At 41.1% G+C, this 18,429-nt stretch overlaps 1 protein-coding gene and 1 long non-coding RNA gene across 4 annotated transcripts in view; one reads left to right on the forward strand and one right to left on the reverse strand.

The window, feature by feature from the left end:
- Positions 1-18,429, reverse strand: part of LOC136015408 (cytochrome b5 reductase 4) — a 49,532-nt gene that overhangs the window by 9,918 nt on the left and 21,185 nt on the right. For both annotated transcript variants that reach the window (XM_065681328.1, XM_065681327.1), the window contains one exon: positions 10,220-10,360. In XM_065681328.1, coding sequence (XP_065537400.1) covers positions 10,220-10,360 — 141 coding nt within the window. The remainder of the gene's footprint in view (positions 1-10,219; positions 10,361-18,429) is intronic.
- Positions 388-9,368, forward strand: LOC136015409 (uncharacterized). 2 transcript variants are annotated; one of them, XR_010613192.1, is made up of 2 exons: positions 388-553; positions 7,317-9,368. It is a non-coding gene; the product is annotated as an uncharacterized LOC136015409 (long non-coding RNA). The 2 variants fall into 2 exon arrangements; XR_010613191.1 differs by having other exon boundaries at positions 7,324-9,368.

Below are 18,429 nucleotides of genomic sequence, written 5' to 3' on the forward strand. Positions count from 1 at the left end.
AAAAGGCCTGAACAGACAAAAGGGCCTCCTACAAGGTCAGGAGACCCAGGAACAACATTGATTTATGAGACTTGGTAGCAGGAGAGAAGGCTCTGGCCTTGTGTAGGCGGACTAAGGAAACAGGAGTAACAAACCTCTCATCAGGAATGACTACCCTTGAAGTCTGGTACATCCTGACAACACATGGACATCATCAAAATATGGCTTCATATGTCAGCAAACATGATTAGGGTGTCCTTTGGATGAACTGACTTCATTATACTCTCATTATAATACTAAAAATCACACCCACAGGTCAAAGAGACCCCTGCCCAGGTTTGAGATCCGTCTCTCAGCATGCGCAGTAAGAAAATTCATGATGTAACCATATGCAAAACAGATGGCCAATCCGTACACGGTGGGAGGGTTATAGGGAGTTACTAACCTGAACTGGATTGTATAAATATGCAAAATCAGGAAAAGAAAAGTTAGGGAAGACTTCATCGTAACTACTGGGATCGACTGACAGGCTGAATCTGTCTTCTACACCCCCCTCCCCAGGGACACCTACTGGGTAAGAACTATATATGCTCTTAATAATTAACTAACTGGGTTTCGTATATGTTTTTGTGTATGTTATTTCACACTTGCTCTTGCAGTTAGTGTACTGCCAACAGCATCTTCAAACCTTAATCTGCCACAAACTTATATATTAAAAATTCTCAGCTAGGATCTCCTTTTGTTTGTTTCTGGAAACTTGAATAATTTACTCAACGGGTGCATCTGTTACCACAAATCCCTAAACAGGACAGCTGAATCACCCTCTGATACAGTGTGCTGTCCAGTGGAGCACCTTCAGAGGGCTCTGACGGGCTGACTGTGACAGAAAATTGGCATATTTGGCAGGACTGCCATGGAAGAGCTACTACAGGAACAGAAATGCACCCCTTCCCAGGCTGGGAACGAGCGGGCTCAAAATTTTTGGAACACAGTTTTAAGAGCCTGTTTATCTCGTACACAGACAGAAGCTAAAGATGTCCCTGCTCCCAAACGAAATGCTGATGTAGAATATTTAACTCTAAAATCAGAAAATGAGGTATTGAAGTCATCATTAAACACCGAAAGGGAGACAGGAAAAAAACTGGGAATCCGAGTTGATGAACTTATAACTGAAAATAATAATCTTAAGACTGAGGTTGACCGCCTTAAAACTCTGCTCGCTTTAACTGAGCACAGACAGAAGCAGTTGTCAGATGATAAAACTCGCACTACTGTGCGTCCAATCCCCTGGTCACCAATGGAATTAGTGGAATTACAGGAAAAATATTCAAGGCAACCAGGCGAATCTGAAGTTGAGTATGTGTGGCGAGTTTCTCTTTCGGGAGGGGATCGAATTTTGTTGAGTGAAGAGGAAGCAGAAGGCTACTGGGGACCAGGAGTGTTTCTAACTACCACGGCAGGCGATCACAATTATTCCCTGACTGCACGGGCTGCATACTGGGCAGGCAGTATAAATCCCAAAGACAGAGGAGAGCCGCTGGTGATTAATACCACTGACTTCTCTGATTTTGCTGTGTCGGTGCAAAAAGCAGCATGCATACAAGCAATTTATGAGAGAGATGTGACAAGAAAATCCCCAATGTTAGCTCCTATTGACCCAACACGATTAATTCTTCTCATTTGTGGACTTCCAGACTGCCTTAAAATGCATGCGGCACACACCCTAGATCGCATAGAGGAAGCCCGAGCTCGTAATAAGGGCGATCATGAAAGCCAGAGTCCTGGGCAGGATCAAGTTCACATAATCACTTGGAGTGAATTTGCACAGGAGATTATATCATACGGATGCCGAATCGGATGGGTCAGTGCAACTACAAACCCACCCCATTCCCTCGATTCTAGTCAGCGAGTCCATCAGACGGGTACTCCAAAACCAAAATTCCAGGAGAGTTCCAAATTTGAGAAGGAACGGAATCACTGGTGGAGAAAAGCCATAGAACTAGGGGTACCCCGACAGTGGTTACACGGTGTCTCCACCAGCAACATCCGCACGTTAGTTCAATCTCTGCAAAAAAGAGGTAACTTGGGTGGAGAAAGCCAATCAGTTAAAAAACTACTGCCTCACAAAGAAAGTGCACCCTTTACACAAGAGCACAGTTTCATCGCTCTGGAAGAACACTCAACAAACCCCACCAAACCCTTGGGGGGGCAGCGAGCTACCCTGCCTGGTAGGTGTTAACAGTGCCACGTCTCTCCGGTCATCATGCTCGACCCATTACTGCAATCCCTGCTGGAGCCCAGAAAATACTGGTAGAATTCCCCAAATGCCAACACTAATGAAATGGCAGAAATTCCTGGTGTAAAGCCTAGCCAATGTAAAACTAAATTCAAAGGAACTGAAAAGAAAGCCCCACTGCAAAAATCATACTCTGGTGGCCAGGGGAACAAAAGCTAACTAAAACTGAGGCATTGATTGGCACAGTACACAATGATATTTTAGGCTTTAATGTGCTGTATGGGCAAGCCTGGAAACTCCAGGATGGAGTGGTGTGGACTTTTGGCTGCAGTAATGGGGAATGATTAAATGGTGATTCTAAGCAAACTGGCATAGCTAAACCATACTTACTAGCCACATCTATCCCTTTACCCTCCTCAAAAGTTACCAACACCCAACAATGCCTGTTGCCAGCAGCTGCTTAGGCAGGGATTGATGGGGCAGTGACAGATTTAGAACAGAGAGGCATTCTCACACATTTGCTTTACAATTCCCCTGTATGGCCAGTGAAAAAAAAAACCACAAATGGGTAGTGACAACTTACAGTGCACTACAGGCACCTAAATGCTAATTCTGCACCCTTAACCACCACTGTACCAAGTGTTATTGAATTAATAACGCAGATTCAAGGAGCATCCCATACCTGGATGGTGACACTAGATGTACAGGATATGTTTTTACAGGATCAAGACAAAGCTCAATTCTTTTTCATGTGGAAAGGAGTACAATACAGCTTGAATAGATTACCCCAAGGTTATGAGCAGTCACCTACTATTGCTCACAATGCATTTCCAGACATTCTGTTGACATTCCCAGTACCAGCAAGGGTTACAACCTATCAGTGCATTGATGACATGCTGATGGGGGGGGTGTGTGAGAAAATACAGAGAAAAACACTGTCATGAAAGGACTTCAGGAAAAATTGACAGACTTGGGCCTGGACATTCCCAAATCAAAATGTCAAGGACTGACACAAGAAGTAAGATTCTTAGGACCATGGGGGGGTCAGAGGTGCTGCTTCTGTTCCCCTGAATACTCTGAGGCAGTCGAGTACCATGGAAGTGCAGTAAATTCTGGGAACTTTGATGTATTGGCAAAACCAAATTCCCAGGTTTTTTATTATCACCCAACCCTTCTATAACTTTCTCAAAAAGGGGAAAGCATGGGAATGGACTGAACAACATGCAAATACACTGGAGTTACTGATAAATGACTTAAGGTTATTCCAAGAGCTGGGACCCATATATCCAACTGATCCTGTTCATGTGGAGTACAGCTTTAGTGAGCTTGGCTCTCATTATAACTTTTGGCAGAGGAACCAGATGGCCCAGAGGGACCATGAGAGTTTTGTCCTAATTCTTTTATTTATACTGAAACAAGATATTCAGATCTTGAGAAAGGACTGTTGTCTTTGGTACAAGCAATACAACAGGTAGAAAAGAACAAAACAAACAGTGATCATAGGAGGACCCTTCAGCCTTTTGGAGTTCGTCCATAGGGGTATGATGCCACCTGCCGGCATTGACGAGAAACCCACCGTCCCTAAGCAGCATTCCTATTGGGAATCAAAGAATAGAATCATATAATCAAATAGGTTGGGAAAGACCTTTAAGATCATCAAGTCCACCCATTACCCCAGGACTGCCAAGACCACCACTAAACCATATAACTAAGGGTCTCATCTGTATGGTTACTGTACACTTCCAGAGATGGTGATTCCACCACTTCCCTGGGCAGCCTGTTCCAGCACCTGATCACCCGATCTGTGCAGATATTTTTCCTAATATCCAGTCTAAACCTCCCCTGGTTCACCTTGAGGCCATTATCTCTTGTCCTATCACTTGTTACTTGGGAGAAGAGGCCAACCCGCACCTCATGATTTCCTGGATGCACAATGGCTTCCAGCTCCTCCTATTTGTTGTCATGCTGCAGGCATTGGCATAGGTGCGTTTAGTCACCCTATGAATGTGGACTCCAATGGTGGCATGCTACCCTGTGGCTCATTTCTAGTAAGCCTGGTGTCATCCTCTTCCCCCTTCAAACCTTGTTTAAAACCCTCTCTATACGCCCTGCTAGCTCCTGGGCTAGAATTCTTTTCCCCATATGGGACAGGTGAAGGAAGTGCACAGGGGGACAACAATGGGAGAACCCAGAGCAGTTCTACTAGCTGCAGAATACATTGCAGATCATATTTACACCAATTTGTATGCCACTTTCAAAGGAGCCACTGACTGGATAAGCCACTGGGAAGCCAAAGACTGGCAGGTGAACAGAAGCCCAGTCTGACAAGCTGATAGCTTGAAACAATTATAAGGAACACAAAAAAAGAGTGTGTTGTACATTGGTTGGGTTAAAGGACATGATCGTATATGACTGCTTAGTTTAACCAGCAGGTGGACAGCTTTACGCATCTGTGGAAGATTGATGCTGCGGTCCATGATCAAGACTGGGAGTGCCTGCTCAAATGGTTACATCTTGAACAGAGCCACACTGGATGGGCTGATTTATAGCAGGAAGGCATTCCCCGAAGACTGCCTGTATCAGTTAAACTATGTGAGCGAATAGTGACCACCTGTTCACACTGTTGCTTGCGACTTAACAAGGACCATCTGAGCAAGCCACCTCCTCTGTATATTTGAGATAAGAGAACATTATGGCACATTGACTGTATCAGTCCATTGTGACTACCAGATACGAAAAAATTTATCCTGGTCAGAGTGGAAGTTATCTCCAGTCTCACCATGGCAACTAAGTTTGTATCAGTGAGCAGGGAAATCATGGTAAGAGGCCTCAAACAGTAGTTTAGTACGCTCCCCTTTCCAGAGGAAATTCAAAGTGATAACGGGACACATTTCACAGCTACTGTAGTACAAGACTGAGCTGAAGAAGAGGGAATTTGCTGGGTAATTCACATCCCCTATTGCCCTCCAAGCCAATGGTATTGTTGAACATACTAATAGGTTGTTTAAGCAATTTGCTAAAACTCATGAATCTGAGTGTCACCTGTGATTGTCATATGCTTGTCTGCCAAATGTCTATCAACTAAACAACAGATGGAGGAGATAGCTGACCAAAACCTAAAGCCTGTTCTGTATTCACTAACACAATTGCTCCAAAAGTCTCCACTAAATCTAGGGAATACCCTACTGGGTTTTATGCTGGACAACCTGTATCAGTGCAGATCCCTCACTGGAACAGTGCCCATGGTACTCATCACTCCCAAGAATCTCTATGACTGGGAAGCTAGGAATTGCTCAAGAAATGTACATGGGATCAGTACCCGATGGATTTTACCCTTCTCTTAACTAACACCCGCCGGTTGTATTTTCAACCGAGCATATGGCATCTCTTTTGTCTTGCAGGAACCACGAATGAACTGCCTATGGAAGGAAGGATTAGCCTATGCCAACTTAGAACACACAAACATGTCATCTGTTTTAGCTGTGGTGCTATTTCTACAGTGCATGGTCAGCTGGAAACCCAAATTTTAAGATGACAAAGAACAATGCTGCACCCATGCCAATATTCCAGGTGCTGGCAATGATGGCTCTTGAAACCTGTGGCCAGAAAACTTTAGAGTGGCCATGTTCCCAAGCTTTAGTACACTGGGGCTACAGTCCAGTAAAACACACTTAAATTTAGCCACTGTGCATGGAAGTATATGCACAGCATGAGTAGAAGTGGGAGAAATTATACGTAAAAGAGATTGAAATAACTCACTAAGTACCACTTCTGAAACATTAGCACTCCAAGCAACACCAGAGGAAGAAATACAAATAAGGGTGCTGGGCAATCAAGGAATCAATCCATGACAAATCCATTGAAATATATCATACTAATCTTTCTAAACCAGATTAACAACAAGAAGCCTTGCTATGAAATACCAGAATCAGATTGCTAGTGCTATTTTACTCTTACACATACTTGCATTTTGTTCCTGGGGAAAATGCGGTGTAGAACTACTGTTTGATTTTGTGATTGTCAAATGCAAATTGTGACATTTTTGTGGCCATGGATAGAGAAGTACATACTTCAAGATGTGCCTAAGCCTGGTCCAAATTTGTCTGCAGTAGTTCTACACGGTAACATCATCTCTTACAGGCAGGAGTGGATTATGCAAGTGAAAAAAGAAAAAAAAATAAAAAATCTACAAATACCATCCTTAAGGGTAATTAAAGGAGACATCATTTTGATAGGATGGCTGAATTGAAAAGCACACTAAATGCATGACAACAGTCTTCCGCATTATTGTAAACTATGCTGAAGGAGAAGACAATGTACATACCTATCCTTTTAAACATGAATCATAGAATAGTTAGGGTTGGAAAGGACCTTAAGATCATCTAGTTCCAAGAATGCTGGTATACTTTTAAACTATCCCTTTCAGCACTCACAATGTGTCATTGGACAGACCTCAACTCGCATTTGAGCTTGGGTCTTCAAGATTAATATTGAACAACCATTTTCACTAACTTAGCCCCCTACCAAACTGTCTCTCACATATTATAATGCTGGTAAAAGGTATGAGAAGGTGAAGAAGGTACCCTACCCACTGAAATTCGGGAAGTAATTTGGGATAATGCAATTGACTTTTTGAAAAAAGTTCCAGTCCTGGTTGTATTTAGCAAATTTTACTTATGATCCCATCAACAGCATGGCCACAGCTTTTGTGTTAACTATACACAATGCTTTGCTATATACTATATACCCAATCATTGTTAGGACTGAATCACAATGGAGCTATACTCTATCCCCTACAGCATAGAGTATAGGCCCCAAAGGATGGAAATAAATGGCAAACTATTGATATCCATGCAAGCACTGTGTGCAAACAGCAAGGATTTATTTGAGAGTAATACCTTCAAAGCTCAAGACATTTGTCTTGGCTCTGAACATAACATTTGCCATTTTGAAATACATCCTAATGAAAACTCTGAAACTGTAATTGTATGTATTGGCAAAGGATGCACAAGCATGAAAACTCTGTGCTTTTATACACAAAGATAGTATTACTTTGAATACAAATAATCACTCAAATATTTGTGTTTGTAATCTTGTTGAGATTATAGGATGTGATTTCACTTACTCAGCTCCTGTGACATCTTATTGATTGATGACATCTAACTACATGCTAATTCAAGACCCACTGCCTACCCCTATTGGGATGAAACTCAATTTAATAAGAAAATTGCTGCAATATGAAGACCTGAAATGGTTGCTGAAGCAAGATCAGGACAATGTGCAAAAGATTAATTGCTGTCCACCATGATGCAGAAGAAATACATCATGTGTTGGAATGAGCAAAGAAAGATGCAGAACATCAGTGAGGAACTCTTCTTGGACGGTCACCAACTGCTACAGGAATTCTCAACAACATGCTTCACCTTGTTATTCTACTGATATTAACTATTTTGCTCTTAATCACTGCATTGTAGATTAGAATCTGGTTTATTGTAAAGTGAATCATTTATCACTTTCCCCCATAGAGTGTATATGTGCATGAGAATCCACATACTATATATGCAGCAGACATCCCTAAATCAGACTAAATATTATGAAGCTTGAGTGACTATAATCACAGCATGGATTATGTGGGAAAACGGGGGAAATTAGAGACCAATTCTCCAAACCCCCGAAGTTATAATATAACATTAAGGAAATTTTAGGGTAAAATGCAGCTGCTACTTCCAGCATGGAATGCGGTTAGCATACACGGAATCTCCCCTAAGAGTTCCCCAGGCAACCCTGCAACCTTGGCATATGCTAAGAGAAACTGAACAGAGGGTGGAGCGGAGTGAAGGCCCCGCGGTCAGGCTCTGTTGTACTCCCTGCAGGAGTGGGAACTTGAAAGCACCATGCACTGATAAACTGCACACAGCTGCCAAACAAACTACATTTGTGTTATGAAAAGCAAAGCAAGAGAATTTTACACCCATAAGTAACAAAGAGTGTGACTGAGTCACTCAAGCTCCATAGGCATAAAGGTAAAATAATTTTAACTTGTGTTAAGTAACCTGTGAAAAGTTCTGAACAGATAATGGGCCTCCTATAAGGTCAGTAGACCTGCAAACTATACTGATTTATGAGACTTGATAGCAGGAGAGGAAGCTCTAGCCTTGTGTAGGTGGATTAAGAAAACAGGACCAATGAACCTCTAATAAGGAATGACTGCCCTTGAAGTCAAGTACTTCCTGACACATGGACATCATAGAACCAAATAGACTGGGAAACACCTTTAAGATCATCAAGTCCAACCATTACCCCAAGACTGCCATGTCTACCACTAAACCATGTCAACTAAGGGTCTCATCAACATGGTTACTGAACACTTCCAGGGACAGTGATTCCACCACTTCCATGGGCAACCTCTTCCAATACCTGATCGCCCTTTTAGTGAAGAATTTGTTCCTAATATCCAGTCTAAACCTCCCCTGGTGCAGCTTGAGGCCATTACCTCTTGTCCTATCACTTGTTGCTTGGGAAAAGAGACCATCTGCCTCTTCTCTCTGCCTTCCTTTTCAGATAGTTAGAGAGCAATAAAATAATGTCCCCCCTACCAACTCTTCTCCAGACTGAACAACCCCAATTCCCTCAACCGTTCCTTGTAAGACTTGTTCTCCAGGCTCCTCACCCGCTTTGTTGCTCTTCTCTGGACCCGCTTTGGCACCTCATTCTCTCTTGCACTGAGAGACCAAGAACTGAACACAGTATTCGAGGTGCGGCCTCACCAGTGCCAACTATAGCGGGATTATTACTTCCCTAAGTCCTGCTTGCCACACTATTTCTGACACAGGCTGGGATGTTGTTGGCCTTCTTGGCTGCCTGTGACTTTGTGTGTACAAAAAAATGATTAGGGTGTCCTTTAGATGAACCACCCTCATTATATTCCCATTATAATACTAAAAATCACACCCCAGGTCAAAAACCCTTCCCTGAGGGGATAGGGATGCTTAGTGGCTAAGAACTATACTCTAATGTGCTTAATAACTAACTTTAGCTGGCTTTTATGAAAGTTATTTTACACTTGTTCTTGCAGTTAGTATACTGTCAACTGCAATATTTGAGCCTCAATCAGTTTGAAATTTGTATAATAAAAATTGTCATCTGAGATCTATTTTGTGTGAGTTTCTGGGAACTCGAATAATTAAGTTGATGAGTTATTATCGCGAATCCCCAAGCATGACACTCAAATCACCCTCCAACACAGCATGCTGTCCAGTGGAGCACCTGCAGAGGGCTCCGACCAGCTAATCAGGCTCAAGGGTCTCACCCTTCCTGGGACCTTGACAGACCCACTGAACATAAATGTCGGGGTAAAACCCCCCTTCAATGTGACGTACAGTGACCAGCATAACCATTAGTATACAAATGTTAAAAATTATTGTTAAGAAAATAAATCAGATATTTCTTTGACCTCCCATTTTAAGTTCACCTTTTACAAAATTTGAGAGAATAACACTTAAACAACGCTTTTTCAAGATGCATTTTTCTCACAACCTGCTGTTATGACTAACACACAACTGGAGTGTAAAGCAGTGTTACCAGGACTACTATAAATCCCTCTGAAAAAAAAAGAAAAAAAAAGGGCAAAACTGCAACATTACCCTCCGCATGCCAAAAAAGCTGTAAACTAAAAGGAACTGGATAATTGTATATAACACATATATGATGAGCTTCCCCCTGCCCACCAAAGATGAACAGCACTACTTCAGTAGAAAGATTGTTTTAAAGGGCATTGAAAGAAGAGCTGGTAAGGTCAACAGTAAGTGCCATCCACTTTAACAGTTATCTTTCCAGCAGTATTAATCCAGTCTGTTCTTTTACTAAGCACTGACTGTGATCCTGGAAGCAGAGACTTTCTAACTACCACCAGGGAATCAGTTGCCATGGACTTGGAATTCTCCCAAGATTACAAAAAGGGATTTATGTTAATATATACATTGTTACATTCTTAATTTTTCTTACCTGCAATGATTTGTTTGAGGTAAACATGTTGTCCAGTGGGAACATGGAGATGTGTGCTCTCAGGCAACAGTAAGCAGAAGAGCTTGGTGTCATGGGTAACTTCCGTCTTTGAAACCAGCTTACATTTTCTGTAGAACAGTCCTAAAAACATGGTTTCACTTGTTACTTAAGTCTCAATCCATCTTTCTATACTTATGCATCTTTTAGTAAGAGATGAAGAAAGGTATGTATTTCACTACAGAGAATTATAAAAAGAATATAAACAGATGCTTGTTGTATAATTACTTAAAATCATTTTTCTAATTTTGCACTAAGGACTCACTTATAACCTTACACTACGTTTATAACAAACAGAATCTGTGAGTTACCACCATTGATTGGGAAGGAGCAGAAAACCACCAAACACTAGCAGAAAACAGAACCCCTTTTGCTACACTTCATCTGCACTAAATTCACCATATAACTGCTGCATGCATACACATATGCAAGACTAAAACCAGCTTGGGTAATGCAAATGAAACGTAAGCTAGGCACAGCACCGAAGTCCTCAGTAACAGACTATCTAAACCCAGCATCTCGGAAATTTATTGACTTGACCACCCCACACTGTTGCACTTTCACTGCTGTTAGCACAATGAGAATTTCTGATACAGCTTTGCAAGTTCAGGTACACAATACCAATACTTACACGTAAAGCGTGTAAGTATTAAATGCTTACACACAGTATAACATGAAACTAACATCTGTGCCTACATAGGCAACACACACTTAGCATTATCAGTAAGTCTTTTAGCCATGAATTGGTGCCTTTTGGCTAGCTAGAAATTATCAACTCCAGTTATATGTTCACATGCTTACTTAAATGAACTACAAGGTCATATGCACAGCACAGATTTTTGTTGACACAGCTGTTTTGGAGTTGGGGATGTGGGTCTCAAATACAGTGACTTTCAACCTGTGCATCACAACTAAATGCCAGGCAAAAGGAAACTAAAAAAAAGAAAGCAATACTAATAATGAAAAAATCACTATGAAAGGGCTGCATTTCCACCAAAAGTTTTCAAGAAAATGAGAAAGAAATCAGGCAAAGAACATAGCTAATCAGAATAATTATAAAAAACCCAACCAAACAAACCCTTATAAATACCTGTTAGTGCTGGAGGAAAAAAAAAATACTATCAAGGAAAACAGACGGAATATTTAGCTTTGTTCAAGGACAAAGGGGAAAAGCTGTAACAGTTTCACCAATACCTGATGGAAGCTTAATTTGTTTTCTCTATACCTGCAGTAAGCTCAGAGCAAGATAAGCCATTTATTCTGCTTCTGCTACTACAGGAGCAATAACCCATCACTTATACTGAAAATGATCTCTGTGGCAAAGCACCCACTGTAAGGCTGGCCAGACCTACACCTGTTTTAACTGAGCAGCCATCCTGAGCTATCTGCATCATTACATCACTTCACAGTCTAAGAGAGGATTTGAAAACACAGCAAAACAGAGGGCTATGCCCTGCTGATTAGAGCCAGAGACTGCAGAACCTAAGTAGGCGTAAAGCAGCAAGGAATAAGTACTTGAAAGAGCAAAGGGCACAGATGCAAAAAAAAAAAAAAACACTTGGTAGCTTTTGTTCTGGAAAGAAACATGCTTACAAATGTTAACTTAACAAACACCAAATACAGGAAGGCATTCCTCAAGTATAATATTCTATTAATTGACACTGGCCCTTTGCCATTACCACGGTAGGTTAATATTTGAACAACTGGAAACAAATAGCAGTTTTTTGTCTCAGTCTTCACAGGCAACCAGCCACACAGCCCAAGCTACAGAAGGCAAAGGCATGGACTGGTTGCATGGAGAACTGCCTGCTATAGGAGAAGATCAGGTCTGAGACCATCTAAGCAACCTGAAGGTGCACAAGTCCATGGAACCTGATGAGATGCATCCGTGGTTCTGAGGGAATTTGCAGATGAAGTTGCTAAGCCATTAACCACCATACTTGATAAGCTGTCGCAGTCCACTGTCACATGGACTGGAAAAGGGAAACAACCCCCATTTTTGAAAAGTGAAAAAAACGAAGTGCCAGGGAACTACAGGCCAGTCATTCCCATCTCTGTGCCTGACAAGATTATGCATCGTATCCCACAAAAAACTATGCTAAGACACATGGACAACAAAGAGGTGATTTGTGACAGCAAATACGGCTTCACTAATGGCAAATTGCACCTGACAAATTTGGTAGGTGGCCTTCTATGATGGGGTTACAGCATTGGTGGATAAGGGATGAGCAAGTGACATCTATCTGAACTTCTGCAATGCATTTGACACTATTCTGCATGACATCCTTTTTTCTAAACTGGAGAGACGTGGATTTTACTTTTGATGGGCTTTGAGCAACCTGGTCTAGTGGAAGGCGTCCCTGACCAGGGCAGGGGAGCTGGAACTAGATGAGCTTTAAGGTCCCTTCCAACCCTAACCATTACATGATTCTGTAAGTACCACAACTTTCCTAAAATAACAATTGCCACATAAGGCAAGGGACAGCATACTGCAGAAAACTAGATACAAAACTGAAGATGACCAGAAGTGATTCTTCTTGTTCTATCTTTAGAAGAGCATTTTTCATGTAAGTCTTTGTATAATAATAAGCCCTAGTATTTTAGCTCTAACCTGAAATATCAGAGTGAGGACAGTATCACCCTGCCTAAATAGGTCAGGAAGTATAACAGGCTATACAACAGTGGAAGCAGCACGACCTAAACTTTATGCTTCCAAACCAAGCAGCCTGTTCCCTACAATAATCCTACCATGTTGTGAGACTGATCTGAAATCAGACTCCACTGTTCATTGTCTCAAAGACTGGTCTGAGAAGCTGAGATGGAAATCCACCTATCTTTTGTCTCAGAGATGGGTGGGAGGAGCTAAGACTCTTCCATCCGTTGCCTGGGAGAAGGGTGTGAGGAGCTGAACCGGGACTCCACCATCCACTGCCTGAGGGATGAGTGCAAAAGAATTAAGACTCTTCCGTCCATTACTCTGAGGACTGGTGTGAGCTGTTATCCCAAGAACTGCTGCAGACACGTGTGTCAAAGAACTGGCTGCAAGACCAGGGAAACTAGTCCACTAGGAACGTGTAATACGTGACATGAAGAGCAGAGGTACTCCCCCCCACCTCTTTACAAAAGCGGAAAAGGTAATCACCAAGAGAAACATCACCAGCGAGCCATGGCCATGAGGATTACTCCAGAAGTACACCTCCGTGAGGACACTCTCCACCAGTGACTACTACGGACCCTGAGGGACACATTCCATGAGACATCGCCACAAGGGCAACTCCACAAGACACACTCCACAGGGTACCTTCAAGGGGACTCCAGAGGGATGCCTCCACAAGGATACCCATCACTGACTCTTGGGGGACACTTTGCTCTGATACTGACTACAAACCCTGAAGAACTCCCACCACCAACAACGGATCCCCGAACACTGTTGGATTCACGGTGGTGACTCTCTCTCTGCACCCTGAAATTTTACTCCATTTTCTGCCTTTTTTCCAATCTGTCCTATTGCTAACCCCTTTATTACAATAATTTCTCTTTTTTATAATACGACTTTTTGTAATTTGTAATAAATTGTTTGATTACAGTACTTGACCTCATTTGTATCTTAATTTCACTCTTGGGATCATGAACTGAAAACAGGGTCCAGCACTGGGGTTTTCCTCCAATCGGACCCTGACACATGTCATTTGCTATTTTCAATGTAAAATTTATAACCATTCCTAGTAAATATTTTCACATAAAGCCTTTCAAAATTTAACAGGTTCAAATATGAGAATACTTGAGCATGACGCCCTTTTAACCACACTTTCTGCATTGCAGCAATTTCATTGAAGTAACATTTCTTCTCCCCTCTTTTTCTCACGTTACTGAAAACCACTCAAGTCACTAGCATCAATAGCTGAGCTACTCATGAAACAGGATGAGATGCAAAGGATACAAGCTGCAACTCAGGAAATTCCAACTAGGCATCACCATCAGGGTGCTGTCATCAAACACTGGGGCAAACACAGGCTTCCCAGAGCCTCTGTCCTTGGAGATGTTCATACTTTGACTGGACAGCTTCAAGCAGGAGGCTAGACCAGATGACTTCCAAAGGTCAATTTCAACTATGTTTGGCTCCACTATTTCCACTAGTCTATGATTCCACTATTTCTTTACATCTTAATAGTTACAAGAAGTACCTTATCCTTTCGTATTTTTGCCACTGCAATAGTAGATGCTTCTATACTTCCTGACTAAAATCACATGCTGATTCTCTTTTGAATAGGAATTTATTACTGTAATAAGTGTACATCACTTGTAGATGGCCTAAACCCTTAAGTCAGCCAAAATTCTTCCTCAACAACAACTCTTAAGTGAGTCCTGCCTGACAGAGGACTTATGTAAGTCTAGAGTGAAGTCTTTCTTAAATGCAAGACAAAATGTAAATGAAACTCTAGGCATTGCTGCAGCTTAAGTGCCCGCTGCCATTGCTTCCTTGCTCTCTTAACTCCACCAACAGCACCACTAAAGCGAACCCCAACTCGGTAAAGCTGGCTGAACTTCACTTTTGACTAGGACTACAGTTCAAGAACAGACACCAATTGCTGGACTTTAAAAAACCAAAACAAAATCATCTTGCGAGGGTCTCGGAAAGCTAGCCCATCCAGCCCCCTTCCCCAGCAGAGAAAGGACTGCTTTGAGTATTTCAGTGGCTTCATCTAATGAATTGCCATTTTCTAAGTAACTTATCTGGACTGCAGTTCCTTAATGCAGCATTATTACCATTTTGCTGTTCCCAGATATTCTGGATTAAACATACAGCCAAAGAGTTGAAGGCAGCTGGGGATTAGTTAGAGGGCTCCATGACGGTGCAGTCAACTGCTGCCTGAAGGAATGGCCATTGCTGTTAACATTCTGTTCTTCAATAAGCACAGGATCACAGCCTCCCAATTCAACCACAATAGAAACAAAATAATTTTAAACAGAGGAAAGCTTTCAAACAAACATTTATTCACAAAATGCTTATAGGTTAAGAGTTTAAACAAACTGTTCCAGGTCAGCCATGCTTCTAATTGGCTTTATTTCCAAGGTTATAAATAAACTCTGCTAGAAGGTCAACTGTCTAAATACATATGCTTATGCATGGAAATATACAGGCAGGTTACTAGATCTTAGCTGCATATGCAATTTGTACATGGGCTAAATTAGTATCAAATTCACTACATGCCACTATTGCCACAGTAGGTAGCCATGGCATTTTTCTGCATACACTTGCTTTCTTAAATTATTCAAATATCTACTAGAGAGTTATCTACTAGAAATGTGTACAGAGACATGATGTGAAGCCTCTGACATGGAATAGATCTTTACTATTTTCTCACATCTTTTACCTAACATCCTACAAGCTGCTTATTTTGAATGAGCAAACATTTCAGATGTACCAAAAGAATGCCCACAGTGCTGAAAAATAAGGCAACGAGTCCATTTCATACCAATCTTCACCTTGAACTAAAGCAAAACAGCAGCTCTCCAGATATATATAAGTATAAAAATATGCTAGAATTGCTGTAAATTCATCAAACTTATGACTTACTTGAAAGAATTTGTGAGGTTGGTAATATAGGTCACAGCACTGAACAGCTAATACTTTTCCAGACATTTGGGAGTAGAGAGAGAAGTTAAACTGATTTATCATCTGATTCACCATTTCCCAACAATTTTCTGACCTTTCCAACCTGACAAATTCCCACATGTAACAAACTAACCTTTACCTCCCCCTTTTTCTTTTTAATTTGCCATACAGAACTTTCATGCCAATTCAATCCATCTGATTTTTGAGAACAGACACCTTTCCAGGTCTAAGCAAACTCCTAGTTAAAGTTATCCTCTTCACTATATTAACTAAAATTAGTTCATTGTCAGTGGCCCCAATAAAATCTGGAGCTACAAGCACAACAACTGGCAACGCAGAAAAGCCTTTCAACAAGAGAAAACCAGCCTCTGGTAGCAAGCTGAAGGAGAACAGTTGCTTTCAGGAACCCATGAAGCCAAGTTAACTGTCAGACGCTAAAGACATAAAATATACAAAATACAAAGCAAAAGGCACTGCTCCCGCAATTCTGGAGAATGATGCACGTGCCCAGCAACAAATCCTGATTCTCAACGTATAGAAAGTAATTAGCAAGGAGGTTAGGTTTGACCAAACTTTCTGCAGATACTGAGTGTATCACAGCTCCTGATCTCTTCTCAGAGCAACCACTGCTACCAAAACCTCGCTACATAAACCCAATGCAATCACAAGCTAATCACCCTCTAAACTGAACTTCCTCCTCTGCTAGAATCAAGAGATAAATCACTTTGATACACAGAATCACAGAATAGTTTGGGTTGGAAGGGACCTTCAAAGGTCATCTAGTTCAAAACCCCTGCAACGAGATACTTTCTGGAGAATGTCATCCTTTTGCCTACTGGGTTCTTCTTCATGTACATGCAATGTTTTCTTATTCAGAGCAACAAGTCTTTTGAAGGGACATCAGGAGCAGATTTGTACTCAGCAATGAAGTTTTATTGAAATGGTCAGTGGTGAAAGTCTTGATCATAATTTGGCAGAATTCTGGTTTTTCCATTGATACAGACACACACAAAGTCAAAAGATCTGTTTTACCAACCAAAGGTGAACAAAGCTGAAATTCAAGTTTGGGTGGGTTTTGGTGGTTGGCTCGAGTTGGTTTTTTTTCTTTTCCAGTCGCTGTCTTTTGAAACCATCTTTGATAAAATGCAGATCTATGTAACAGTATTACAGTGCTTGCCTGTAACCTCCAAGACTTCACTGTAATTCCACCTTGACACAGAAGCATGATATGCAGTGCTGATCACAACCTATCCCCTCATGAGTGAGCTTCCATACCTTATTTCCCAGAAAAGGCACCTACAAGAAAATCATGCCTTAATACCTAGGAGAAAAACTGTACTACATCATTGCACTGTGGGTTTTGTTTGGTGTTTGTTTAAACGAGAAAGTTCTACCTTCCTTTTTTAATACTGCATTTAAATTTCACAGGATGCTGGCACTAAGACTATTAGCTTTTGTTTATGCTTCCTAATGAACAGTTTCATAATAGCTAGCTAAGAGTAATGTCACCAACTTCCCTACACTGACAATCTAATTATATTGAATTGTGCTTTCAATTAAATACTGTTGGGTATAAATAATTACTAAGCACTTGATCTAACTAAGTACTTAATCCTTCTTAAGGAGCAGAAACAGTATTGAATATTCTTCTGAATCTGAGAGATCCTAAGACACGGTGTAGTTCCTGAAACTACATTAATATTTGTTTAAAAATTCCCCTCAACTTTGAAGAAATTCAACAATTCTGTTCTTTCCTCTCAGTTACACTGGCCAAAATGTTAGTCTAAACTGGGCAGGAATTTGAGAGTCCATATGCAGTTTAAGCTGGGAAAGTGATACTCCCAGATGAGAGGGAAAAAGGGGTTCTGCTAATCGATTCTTCACAGCAAGTAGTTATCACAGGCTTCCCGTATCATCTCTGCATTGCACCACTGCCTCTGAAGAAGAGCGTTTTTTTTGTAGAATTTAGAAATGGCCACTGGCAAAATAAAAGTATAGGTGCTTGGGAGGGTTGTGGCGGTCACCCCCTCACATCACGAATCACAAACTCATTCAGGAATGCTGTCATAAACAAGTAATAACATAAAATCAAGTAAAGTTTTCAAGTGTTAGTCGTGCCTGTTTTTCAGCCTTTCTGTCTGTGCTTTAAATAAAATGGAAATGTTTGAAATTATCAATAAAAAACATTATAGAAAAAACACAAGATAAGAAAACCCCAAGGAATTAAACATCAGTGCTCCCACAAGCACTTACTATTCACAGCCTCAGAATAATCCTGCTGCAAAACTGGAAGTGTGGAAATATTCTGAATAAAATTATTACTTATATTAGAAAGTATCAAAGTATCAGTACCTTTCTAAAAGAACTACAAATACAGAAAACCTGAACAAAATAAATAAAACCAGACATAACAAGGTAACACTACTTTCGAATCTGTTCTCAGATTTTCAGAAGTGGAAATTATCAGTTACAGTGTCTTAAAACAAGACTCTCACCTTGATCAGAAAGAACAGGCAATGCTGAGAGTAAGCAGTGG

Source organism: Lathamus discolor, chromosome 5, assembly GCF_037157495.1.
Source record: "Lathamus discolor isolate bLatDis1 chromosome 5, bLatDis1.hap1, whole genome shotgun sequence".
In the NCBI taxonomy this organism is placed as follows: domain Eukaryota; kingdom Metazoa; phylum Chordata; class Aves; order Psittaciformes; family Psittacidae; genus Lathamus; species Lathamus discolor.